At 46.3% G+C, this 13,127-nt stretch overlaps 1 protein-coding gene across 4 annotated transcripts in view; it reads right to left on the bottom strand.

The window, feature by feature from the left end:
* LOC137380762 (metal transporter CNNM1) overlaps nucleotides 1-12,593 on the bottom strand; it is a 125,476-nt gene extending 112,883 nt beyond the window's left edge. For all 4 annotated transcript variants that reach the window (XR_010977078.1, XM_068053081.1, XM_068053084.1 and 1 more), the window contains exon 1: nucleotides 11,202-12,593. Coding sequence is in view for 3 of the 4 variants with exons in the window: in XM_068053081.1 (XP_067909182.1) it covers nucleotides 11,202-12,591 (1,390 nt within the window). In the remaining variant the exon portion in view is untranslated. The remainder of the gene's footprint in view (nucleotides 1-11,201) is intronic.
* Between the last annotated feature and the right edge of the window lie 534 nt (nucleotides 12,594-13,127).

Raw genomic sequence — 13,127 nt, 5'->3', positions numbered from 1 at the left:
AGTAATGACTCCTGATGGGAATTGTTTATGGTGTGAGAGAGTTGAATGAATGTACACTTAAATTGACGCAACTGTTATAGCATCTATAAATTAATGATAGTGTCTTCTGATGGTTTCTTAGAAGGCTTATATGGCAGTGCAGCTTTCCAATTAATGAGATGTGTTTTAAGGCCAGGAACGCCATCTCTCCCTGCAGGGGGAAGACACTAACAGTGACCAGATAAATACCCACTGCTGATTGCATTTTCCATCATTTCTTCCATTTTGTTGTGACCACAGCCCATCATAATGTTCAGCAATTCAATTTCTACATTGCTGATCCGTATGGAATACAGTGCTATAGTCACGGCCATTGGCTTTCAGCAACTGCGCACAGTTGTTTTGGGGTTGTTGTTGGCCTCCAATTCCAGCCTGTACTATAACACATGCTGCCAGATCACATTGCAGAACCATTCCCAGAGGAAACAACTCTCTAATACTGTGCTCAGTTCCTCTTCCCAGCCAACTTTCTCAATGATGTTGACACTGAACAGCTAACTAAAATTTATTCCAGACAGATATGATGAAATATAGGTCCTGGTCCACAATTCTCCACATCACACAGCCAGTGAGATCAGGTACTTCCTCATAGGAAAAATGTAGCAATTAGACAGTCCTTTCATAATTGTCCTAACAGTACAAAGCTCCTGTGGACACTAGGATCTCAGTAATGCCAAATGGTGGGTATATAAACATTTCATATTACAATACTTCATCTTAGCTGAGAGAAACAACCATGCAACTATATAGTAGCCTTCAAAACTTTGTGTCTGCAGTTCTGGAGGTTACAGATATGTCATCAGTGATGGCAGTATAGAATTGTAGGATAGTACAGCGCAGAAGGTGGCCATTCGGCCCATCGCGTCTGCACCGGCTCTTTCGAACAGCAATCCAGTTAGTCCTATCTTCCCCTCTCTTGCCTCATATGCTTGCAATATTTTCTCAACATTTATCCAATTCCCTTTTAAATGTTACTATTGCATTTGTTTCCACTCAGCGATCAGGCAGCGCATTCTAAATTCTAACCACTCCTCATGTAAGAATAGTTTTTCCTCATGTAACATCTGGTTCTTTTGCCAATCACCTTAAATCGCTCTCTGGTTATCAACCCATCAGCCATTGGAACCAGTTCTTTATGTAGGAATGGAAGTAACCTAAACTGATGAATTAAAAGTTCACACAAGACACGCAGCGAACAATTTTAAAGCATCCTGACCCAGTTAGCAACCGCTACACTAAATACAGCACTTCAAGGCTGGCAAGAATTCAGCCCTGATACAGTAAATAAATGTTAACTAGATACACAAGACAGAAATTCCCAATACTGCATATTGATCTCAAATGTATCTGGCAGCTCATTGAAAAATCATGGCTGTCTTGCACGTGAATTTCATTCCATTAATTTCTGAAGATCACAGGCAATGTACTTGCAATTTTCCAAATAGTTGCCACGCTAAGCATTTTTGGATATAAAGTTCTTCTTTTGGGCCTCCTTATCTCGAGAGACAATGGATACGCGCCTGGAGGTGGTCAGTGGTTTGTGAAGCAGCGCCTGGAGTGGCTATAAAGGCCAATTCTAGAGTGACAGGCTCTTCCATAGGTGCTGTAGAGAAATTTGTTTGTCGGGGTTGTTGCATAGTTGGCTCTCCCCTTGCGCTTTTGTCTTTTTTCCTGCCAACTGCTAAGTCTCTTCGACTCGCCACATTTTAGCCCTGTCTTTATGGCTGCCCGCCAGCTCTGGCGAACGCTGGCAACTGACTCCCACGACTTGTGATCAATGTCACAGGATTTCATGTCGCATTTGCAGACGTCTTTATAGCGGAGACATGGACGGCCGGTGGGTCTGATACCAGTGGCGAGCTCGCTGTACAATGTGTCTTTGGGGATCCTGCCATCTTCCATGCGGCTCACATGGCCAAGCCATCTCAAGCGCCGCTGACTCAGTAGTGTGTACAAGCTGGGGATGTTGGCCACTTCGAGGACTTCTGTGTTGGAGATACGGTCCTGCCACCTATGATGCCAAGTATTCTCCGGAGGCAGCGAAGATGGAATGAATTGAGACGTCGCTCTTGGCTGGCATACGTTGTCCAGGCCTCGCTGCCATAGAGCAAAGTACTGAGGACACAGACCTGATACACTCGGACTTTTGTGTTCCGTGTCAGTACAAACAGCAAATAACTGTTTTCATGGCCGAGCCTTTTGACTGTTTTAAGATATTTCTATATTATTGACAAACTAATTTTGTCAGTCTGTTGTTTTCCTGCAATCTGATTGGTCGTGCCCTACGCCTGGGCCTCTTTTAGAAACTGAAAAGATTACACACTCAGAAATATCTGCAATATACATCTAGGACTGTGCTAAAAGGCTAAGAGAAAATTGGGTAATTTTGATTGCATGACATTGTGAAGTATCCATCAAGAAATACTCGATTACTTTCAACTCACATACTCTTGGCCATTTGTAATTTATATATGCATGGACATTTCGGTTTCCGGTTAGGGGGTATGATTGTGTAGTAGTCATGTTACTGGATTAGGAATCCTGAGAAGTTAAGTTCAAATCCCATCATGATAGTTTGAGAATTTGAATTCAATTTATAAAAAAATACAATGTCGGCATCGATAAAAGCAACCATGGAGCTCTCCATGTTTGTAAAAAGACAACTGGTTCACTAATGACATCCTTAGCTGGCCTGGCCTATATGCCACTCCAGTACTACCACTGGAGCCCCTGGTTACATTCTGGTGAATCTGCACTGCGCTCCTTCTAAGGCATGTTACCTAGAATTGTGCACAGTACTCCAGATGTGGTCTAACCAGGGTTTTATACAGCTATAGCAAAACTTCCTCCCCTTTATATTCTAGTCCTCTAGATCTGAAATCGAACATTCCATTCACCTTTTTGATTTTTTTCTGTGCCTGATCACTACATTTTTAGTGATCTGTGTGCATATACCCTTAAATCTCAGCTGGCCACTGAAGGAAGCCTGGTTTCATCCAGCCTGCCTGCTGTTTCTTTGGAAGTGATTTCAGTGCCTGCACTAAAGGTTATGTCATCTCACTGAAAAACAGATGAAAATTTTAAAAAGCTAATTACATTAAAGTGCCACATTGAGTTTCAAAAACAAGGACTTTTCCATGTTATTGAATATGTGTTCTGTCTTTCTGAGAGAGAGAAACGTCGCATCAAGGGCACATAGTGGTTATGTTACTGGACTAATAATCCAGAGGCTTGGATTAATAATCCATAGCCATGAATTCAAATCCCACCATGGCTGCTGGGGAATTTAAATACAGTGAACTGAATAAAAATCAGTAATGGTAACTACGAAAGTACCAGATTGTCATAAAAAAATCCATCTAGTTCACCAATATCCCTTACGGAAGGAAATTTGCTATCTTTACAGAGTCAGATCTATATTCGACTCCCAACCCACAGCAATGCTGTTAACTGCCCTCTGCAATGGCCGAGCAATCCAGTCAGTTGTATCAAACCACAACAAGAAACAATAATAAAACCAACCAACCTTCACACCAGACACTTCAAAGGCATTAGAAGCCCAGTCCTCCTGCAAAGCCCTCTTCACTAACATTTGGAAATGTGCCAAAATTGGGACAGCTCTCCCACAGACTAGTCAAGCAACAGCCTGACACAGTCATAGTCAGAGAATCGTGCCTCTCATCCACTGTTCCAGACTCCTCCAACACAATCCCTGGGTATGTCCTGCCACATCAGCAGGACAAACCCACCAGAGGTGGTAGCACTGTGGTATACAATTGGGAGGGAGTGGCCCTGGGAGTCTTCAGTATCGACTCCAGACCCCATGAAGTCTCACAGCATCAGGTCAAACAGAGACAGGAAATCTCCTGCTGATTACCCCCTTCCTCAGCTGATGAGTAAGTATTCCTCCACGTTGAACACTACTTGGAAAAAGCGCTGAGGGTAGCAAGGGAACAGAAGGTATTCTGGGTGGCGGACTTCACTGTCTATCACCAAGAGTGGCTCAACAGCACCACTACTGACCAAACTGGCCAAGACCTCAAGGACACAGCTGCCACGCAGGGCTTAGGGCAGGTGATGAGAGAACCAACAAGAGAGAAAAACCTACTTGACATGGTCCTTACCAAGCCACCTGTTGCAGGTGCATCTGCCCATGACAATATTTATAGGACCGGCCACCGCACAGTACTTTTGGAGACAAAGACCCATCTCCACATGAAGGAATCCCTCGATCATGTTGTCTGGCCACCATCACCTTGCTAAATGGGATAGATTACGAGTAGATCTAGCTGCTCAATACTGGGTAGTCCTGAAGTACTGTGGGCCATTAGCAGGGGCAGAATTGTGTTCCACCACAATGTGTAACCACATGGCCTGGCCGTCCCTCCCTCAACCATCATCATTAAGCCAGGGAACCAATGAGGAGTGTAGGAGAACATGCCAGGAGCAACGCCAGGTATACCTGAAAATGAGGTGCTAACTTCGTGAGGCTATAGCACCGGACTAGGTGCGTGCCAACCAGCAGAAGTAGAGTGCTATAGGCAGAGCTAAGCAATCCCACACCAATGCATCAGATCAAAGCTCTGTAGTCCTGCCACATCCAGTTGTAAATGGTGGTGGACAAGTAAACAACTAACAGGAGGAAGAGACTCAATGATGACAGGGCCTAGCATGAGTGTGCAAAAGACAAAGCTGAGGCATTTGCAACCACCTCCAGCCAGAAATGCTGAGCAGCTGATCCAACTCAGCCTCCTTCTGGAGATCCCAACCATCACAGAAGCCAGTCTTCAACCAATTTGATTCAATCCATATGACAATGAAATGGCTGAGTGCACTCGATACAGCAAAGGATATGGGCCCTGACAATATCAGCTGTAATGCTGAAAACATATGCTCCAGAACTAGCTACACCTCTAGCCAAGCTGTTCCAGTATAACGACAATACTGGCAACTTCCTGACAATGTGGAAAATTGCCCCCGTATGCCCTGTCCATAAAAAGCCGGACAAATCCAATCTAGCCAATTACCACTCCATCAATCCACTCTCAATTATTGCAAAGTGATGTAAGGTGCCATCAATAATGCTATCAATCGACAATAGTAGTGGGAAGTTGTGTGTGGAATCAGAGGAGGTAGGGGAAGTGTTAAATGAATATTTTGCGTCAGTATTTACAGTAGAGAAAGAAAATGTTGTCGAGGAGAATACTGAGATTCAGGCTACTAGGCTAGATGGGATTGAGGTTCACAAGGAGGAGGTGTTATCAATTTTGGAAAGTGTGAAAATAGATAAGTCCCCTGGGCCAGATGGGATTTATCCTAGGATTCTCTGGGAAGCTAGGGAGGAGATTGCAGAGCCTTTGTCCTTGATCTTTATGTCATCATTGTCGACAGGAATAGTGCCGGAAGGCTGGAGGATAGCAAATGTTGTCCCCTTGTTCAAGAAGGGGAGTAGAGACAGCCCTGGTAATTATAGACCTGTGAGCCTTACTTCGGTTGTGGGTAAAATGTTGGAAAAGGTTATAAGAGACAGGATTTATAATCATCTTGAAAAGAATAAGTTCATTAGCAATAGTCAGCACGGTTTTGTGACGGGTAGGTCGTGCCTCACAAACCTTATTGAGTTTTTCGAGAAGGTGACCAAACAGGTGGATGAGGGTAAAGCAGTGGATGTGGTGTATATGGATTTCAGTAAGGCGTTTGATAAGGTTCCCCATGGTAGGCTATTGCAGAAAATACAGAAGTATGGGGTTGAAGGTGATTTAGAGCTTTGGATCAGAAATTGGCTAGCAGAAAGAAGACAGAGGGTGGTGGTTGATGGCAAATGTTCATCTTGGAGTTTAGTTACTAGTGGTGTACCGCAAGAATCTGTTTTGGGGTCACTGCTGTTTGTCATTTTTATAAATGACCTGGAAGAGGGTGTAGAAGGGTGGGTTAGTAAATTTGCGGATGACACTAAGGTCGGTGGAGTTGTGGATAGTGCCGAAGGATGTTGTAGGGTACAGAGGGACATAGATAGGCTGCAGAGCTGGGCTGAGAGATGGCAAATGGAGTTTAATGCGGAAAAGTGCGAGGTGATTCACTTTGGAAGGAGTAACAGGAATGCAGAGTACTGGGCTAATGGGAAGATTCTTGGTAGTGTAGATGAACAGAAAGATCTTGGTGTCCAGGTGCATAAATCCCTGAAGGTTGCTACCCAGGTTAATAGGGCTGTTAAGAAGGCATATGGTGTGTTAGCTTTTATTAGTAGGGGGATCGAGTTTCGGAGCCACGAGGTCATGCTGCAGCTGTACAAAACTCTGGTGAGACCGCACCTGGAGTATTGCGTGCAGTTCTGGTCACCGCATTATAGGAAGGATGTGGAAGCTATGGAAAGGGTGCAGAGGAGATTTACTAGGATGTTGCCTGGTATGGAGGGAAGGTCTTACGAGGAAAGGCTGAGGGACTTGAGGTTGTTTTCGTTGGAGAGAAGGAGGAGGAGAGGTGACTTAATAGAGACATATAAGATAATCAGAGGGTTAGATAGGGTGGATAGTGAGAGTCTTTTTCCTCGGATGGTGATGGCAAACACGAGGGGACATAGCTTTAAGTTGAGGGGTGATAGATATAGGACAGATGTCAGAGGTAGTTTCTTTACTCAGAGAGTAGTAGGGGCGTGGAACGCCCTGCCTGCAACAGTAGTAGACTCGCCAACTTTAAGGGCATTTAAGTGGTCATTGGATAGACATATGGATGAAAATGGAATAGTGTAGGCCAGATGGTTTCACAGGTCGGCGCAACATCGAGGGCCGAAGGGCCTGTACTGCGCTGTAATGTTCTAATTCTAATTCTAACTTACCCACCAATAACCCGCTAACCAATGCTCAGTTTGAATTCTGCCAGACCCACTCCACTCCAGACTTTATTACGGCCTTAATCCAAACATGGACAAAGGAGCTGAATTCCAGGGGTGAGGTGAGGTAAGTGCGACATCAAGGCAGCACTTGACTGGGTGCGGCATCAAGGAGCCCTTGTAAAATTAAAGTCAATGGGAATCAAGGGGAAAACTCTCCACTGGCTGGAGTCATACCTGGCACAAAAGAAGATGGTTGTGCTTGTTGGAGGCCAATCATCTCAGTCCCAGACATCTTCGGCAGTTTCCGAGGCCCAACCATCTTCAGCTGATTTGCCCCCCTCATAAGGTCAAAAGTGGGGATGTTTACTGATGATTTCAGTGTTCAGTTCCATTCACAACTTCTCAGAAAATGAAGCAGCCCATGTTCACATGTAGGATGACCTGGAAACATCCAAGATCAGGCTAATATGTGACAAGTAACATTCTGTGGCGAGTGACTCACCTCCTGACTCCCAAAGCTGCTCCGCCACCTACATGCCAGGAGTGTAAAGGAATGCTCTCCACTTGCTGTATGGGTGTAGCTCCAACAACATTGTGTCTCTTCTGTGCACTCGATGTAATCTATTCATCAATTTGCTTTCGAATGTTACTATTGAATCTGCTTCCACCAACCTTTCAGGCTGTACATTCCAGATGACAACATGAATGGCAAAAGAACTAATCATTTTAAACCTGTAACCTCTGTTTAACCAACCTTTCTGCCACTGGAAAAAGTTTCTCTTTATTTACTTTATCAAAACCATTCATGATTTTGAACACCTCTATCAAATCTCCTCTTAACCTTCTTTACTTTAAGGAGAATGCCAATCTTTCCATCATCGGCAAACTTGAATATATGGATCTCCATTGTATTATTTAAGCCATTAATATACTGACACTGACACGGAACACAAAAGTCCAAGTGTATCAAGCCTGTGTCCTCAGTACCTTGCACTATGGCAGCAAGGCCTGGACAACGTATGTCAGCCAAGAGCGACGTCTCAATTCATTCCATCCTCGCTGCCTCTGGAGAATACTTGGCATCAGGTGGCAGGACCGTATCTCCAACACAGAAGTCCTCGAGGCGGCGAACATCCCCAGCTTATACACACTACTGAGTCAGCGGCGCTTGAGATGGCTTGGCCATGTGAGCCGCATGGAAGATGGCAGGATCCCCAAAGACACATTGTACAGCGAGCTCGCCACTGGTATCAGACCCACCGGCCGTCCATGTTTCCGCTTTAAAGACGTCTGCAAACGCGACATGAAGTCCTGTGACACTGATCACGTCGTGGGAGTCAGTTGCCAGCGTTCGCCAGAGCTGGCGGGCAGCCATAAAAGCGGGGCTAAAGTGTGGCGAGTCGAAGAGACTTAGCAGTTGGCAGGAAAAAAGACAAAAGCGCAAGGGGAGAGCCAACTGTGTAACAGCCCCGACAAACAAATTTTTCTGCAGCACCTGTGGAAGAGCCTGTCACTCAAGAATTGGCCTTTATAGCCACTCCAGGCGCTGCTCCACACACCACTGACCACCTCCAGGCGCTTACCCATTGTCTCTCGAGATAAGGAGGCCAAAGAAGAATATAGAGAATAGTTGAGACCCCAGCACAGATCCTTGAGGGACACCACTAGTCACTGATGCCTGAAAACATTAACTCCACAGATGATATTTGACCTGCTGCCCATTTTCAGCCTTTTCTGTTTTATTACCACTCGTCATTACCTTTTGAGTACATATCTATTATCCTTACTATCTTCTGCTGTCTAACCAATCTGCTAATCAAGTGAATAATTTGCCTTCAATTCCAAGAGCTCCAATTTTAGCTAACAGTTTATTATGTGGAACCTTATGAATGCATTCTAAAAGTTCACATAGCCTTACATGTAATAACATTCAAAAATGACACAGTGCCTTGCTTGCAAGTCTCGCAATTGCAGAATATTTTTAATACTTACAATAATGCAGGAAATTTAAATATGCAGAATGACACGTTTAAAGTTTCCCATGTTAATTGCAAGCATTAAACAAAAAACTTCCACCAATCACTCAATTCACAATTGTTGGCAGCATGGATGCAGATATATGTCACAATAGCTTTTTTGCAACACTGTCATAAAAATTCCCAAGGCACTTCACAGGAGTGTTATCAAACAAAATTTAACACCGAGTCACAGAAGGGAACATTAGGGATGACCAAAGGTTTGGTCAGAGGTAGACTTTAAGGGGTGTCTTCAAGCAGGAAATAGAGGTAGAGAGGTATATGGAGGGATTCCAGAGCTTAGGCCCGAGGCAACTGAAAGCATGACCGCCAATGATGGAACGAGTAAAGTCAAGAATGCACAAGAGGCCAAAATTGGAGGAATGCAGAAATCTGAGGATTGTAGGGCTGGGAGGGACAAGAATATCAAGGGATTTGAAAACAAGGATGAGAATGCTAAAACTGACACATTGGTGGACCAGGAGCCAACGTAGGTCAGTGAGCACAGTAGTGATGGGTGAACGGGAGGGACGGTGCGAGTTAGGATACAGCAGCAGAGATTTGGATGAGCTCAGGTTTATGGAGGGTGCAAGAAGGGAGAGTATTGGAATAGGTAACAAAGGCATGCACAAGGGTTTCAGCAGCAAATGAGCTGAAGCAGGGGTGGAGTCGAGTAACGTTAGAGCTGGACATAGGGGGCTTTAGTGATGGAGCAGATATGTGGTCGGAAGCTCAGCTTGGGAAAAATACAACACCAAGATTGCCAACAGTCTGGCTCAGCATCAGACAGTTGCAAGTATAGTTTCAAATGTTCAGCATAACACTTTTTGGAACCCCTATTGACCACATTGTTCCGTCTAAAGTCAAAGTCTTCCCTGGGCACCAGCTGATTTAGAAACTCAGCTATCAGTCATGTTACTGCAATAACATCTGAGGAATGTAGGTGAGTCAAACAGTGAAATTATTTCACACCATATTGTAAAACAGACACTGCACAGTAAAAGTTGAAACTTGTAATTCCAACGGGCTTATCAAGAAGCAAGCTTTTCTGAATATCCACAATGTCGATTTAGAATCTTACAACACAGAAGGGGCTATATATATGCGGCACAGTGGCGCAGTGGTTAGCACTGCAGCCTCACAGCTCCAGGGACCCGGGTTCGATTCCGGGTACTGCCTGTGTGGAGTTTGCAAGTTCTCCCTGTGTCTGCGTGGGTTTTCTCTGGGTGCTCCGGTTTCCTCCCACAAGCCAAAAGACTTGCAGGTTGACAGGTAAATTGGCCATTATAAATTGTCACTAGTATAGGTAGGTGGTAGGGAAATATAGTGACAGGTGGGGATGTTTGGTAGGAATATAGGATTAGTATAAATGGGTGGTTGATGTTCGGCACTGACTCGGTGGGCCGAAGGGCCTGTTTCAGTGCTGTATCTCTAATCTAATCTAATCTAATCAAGCCCATCATGGCTGTGCTGGCTCTTTGAAAGAGCTATCCAATTAGGCGCTCTATCCATATAACCCTGAAATGTTTTCCTTCTTCATTATATCCCACCAACATCCTGGGGGTTATCATTGACCAGAAACTGAACTGGACCAGCCACGTAAATGCTGTGGCTACAAGAGCAGGTCAGAGGCTGGAAATTCTGCGGCAAGTAACTCACCTTGTGTCGCCCCAATGCCTGTCCAGCATCTACAAGGCACAAGTCAGGAGTGTGATGGAATATTCTCCATTTGCCTGGATGGGCGGAGCTTCATGAAGCTCAACACCATCCAGGACAAAGCAGCCTGCTTGATTGGCGTCCCATCCACCACCTTCAACATTCATTGCCTCCACCATCGACCCACAGTGACAGCAGTGTGTACCATCTACTAGATGCACTGCAGCAACTCACCAAGGATCCTTTGACAGCACCTTCCAAACCTGCGACCTCTACCACCTAGAAGGACAAGGGCAGCAGATGCATGGGAACACCACCACCTGTAAGTTCCCCTCTAAGCCACACACAATCCTGACTTGGAACTACATCGCCGTTCCTTCACTGTCGCTGGGTCAAAATCCTGGAACTCCCTCCCTAACAGCACTGTGGGCATACCTACACCGGTTCCAGGCGGCAGCTCAACACCACCTTTTCAAGGGCAATTAGGGATAGGCAATAAATGCTGTCCTCGCCAGCGACACCCACGTCCCACGTATGAATAAAACAAAATTCCAAAATAATAATAGAACAGGCTAAAACAACTGCCATATCCAATAATAGTTTTGAAAGCCTATCAGTGAAGCTCAAATTCTAAACTACTTCCAAATGTACAAACTTGCCTTTTTTAAAGTCTTCTAGCACTGCATCCAGTTTTGCGTCATTAAACACGCAATGCAGAGGATAGTTATAAAACTTTGTCATCGTTGCTAAGGGCATGTCGTCATCTGGATCCACAAACGCTAAATCTTTCACGTAAAGCAGGTCAACAATGTTTGAGCGTTCGTTCTCATAAACAGGAATCCTCGTGTAGCCACTCTGCATGATCTCCGACATCGTCGCGAAATCCAATATAGCCTCAGAGCTTAGCATAAAGCAATCGCTCAGAGGTGTCAGAACGTCTTCGACCGTCTTCTTCCTGAGCTCAAGGGCTCCCTCGATAATGTTGAGCTCTTCTTTAACTAGGTCGTTATAAGGATCAGTCACCCTGAGCATCTCGATCAGCTTTTCCCTGGAGTAGAAATTACTTATCTGCTGCCTCAAGATCACATCCAGAAGTTTGCTGATGGGATACGAGGCAGGAAAGGTGACGACCATGAAAAATTTGGTCACCCAGATGGTCTTGGAAGCCAAGGCCAAGCCATGCCTGGAGCAGACAGCGTGAGGGATGATTTCTCCAAAGAAAAATATACAAAAGGTGCAGACCAATATTGTCAACCATGTGCACTGGAAGATCTCGCACAGCCACACTGTCAGGGAGCAGTTCATCAGGACATCTCCCAACATCAAGGTACACAGCAAATAATTCCCATGTTTTCGCACGGATTCGATATGCTCGGAATATTTCTTCTCCTTCTCGGTGCCGCTGTTTTTGATGACCCTCAGCTCCACCGGGTCCAAGGCCATCAGGCTAATGTTCAAGATGCTGAAGAGGGTGGACAGGCAGACGAACAGCAAGGTGACCAGGATCTGGAACCAGGTGGTGGTTGACTGCTCTTTCTCCACCACGGCCAAGTGGAAGTCCTCCGTTTTAAAGTGGACCCAGTCATGCGTCTCCCGACCCCCGACCCTGGCGCACAGCGAGTAGTACTTGATCTTCTCGTCCTTCCTCAGGTACATGGCCTCCAGCTCCAGCAGAGCCGAGCGGTCGGTGAAACTGGAGCCGAGGATGGTGATGTCCGAGCTGGGTTGCTGGCAGCCGCTTCCCACCGGCTCCAGCAACTCGCTCGCCTCCACAAAGGCCAGGCCAGGGCCTTGACCCCCTCCCCCATCGCCGTCGCCCAGCAACCCGCTGCGCTTCAGGCCGCTGCCGTACAGCCGCAGCTTGAAGCGCGTCCCCTCCGCCACCTTCAGCAGCCCGCCTTCCAGGTAGACGGCGTCCGCCGACGTGCTGTCCGGCCGCATGCTCAGCAACTCGGCGCGCTGGGGGTAGGAAACCGTCTGCGCCGCCGCCGCCGCCGCCCACAACCACAGGTAAACGGCCAACAGCGACCAGCCGCACGGCGCCGCCATGTTTGCTGGGTGGGGGGGGGGGGAGGGGGGGTAGGGGGAGTGCGCGCGGCGCAAGGGCGGGGCCGTGGGCGGGGCTGAGACGACTGGGCGGGGGCGGGCACCACGTGACTGACCCAACCCACTGCAACCTCGCGATTCCCACTCCTGCGCACGTTTATTCTGTATGTGGCACAAAAAGTCTTCAAAAACCCTCTCTTGCAAAATAGCCTTTGACTCCCCAGTGCCTGACCACCATCTACAGGGCATGTCAGGAGTGTGACAGAGTATTCTGCACTTGCCTGGATGGTTGTAGCTCCAACAACTCTCAGGAAGCTCCACACCATCCAGGATAAAGCAGCCCGTTTGATAGGCATTCCCATCCACCTTAAACATTTGCTCAGTCCACTACAGTGGTTGCAGTGTGTACCATCTACAAGATACACTGAAGTAACTTGCCAAGCCTCCATTGAAAGCACCTTCCAAATCCATGTCATACACCACTAGAAAGGCTAGGACAGCAGATGCATGGGTACACAACCACCTGCAAGTTTCTGACC

Source organism: Heterodontus francisci, chromosome 20 (assembly GCF_036365525.1).
Source record: "Heterodontus francisci isolate sHetFra1 chromosome 20, sHetFra1.hap1, whole genome shotgun sequence".
Lineage (NCBI taxonomy): Eukaryota > Metazoa > Chordata > Chondrichthyes > Heterodontiformes > Heterodontidae > Heterodontus > Heterodontus francisci.
Note: the sequence above shows the minus strand (reverse complement) of the source record. Positions and strands in the feature narration are given on the sequence as shown.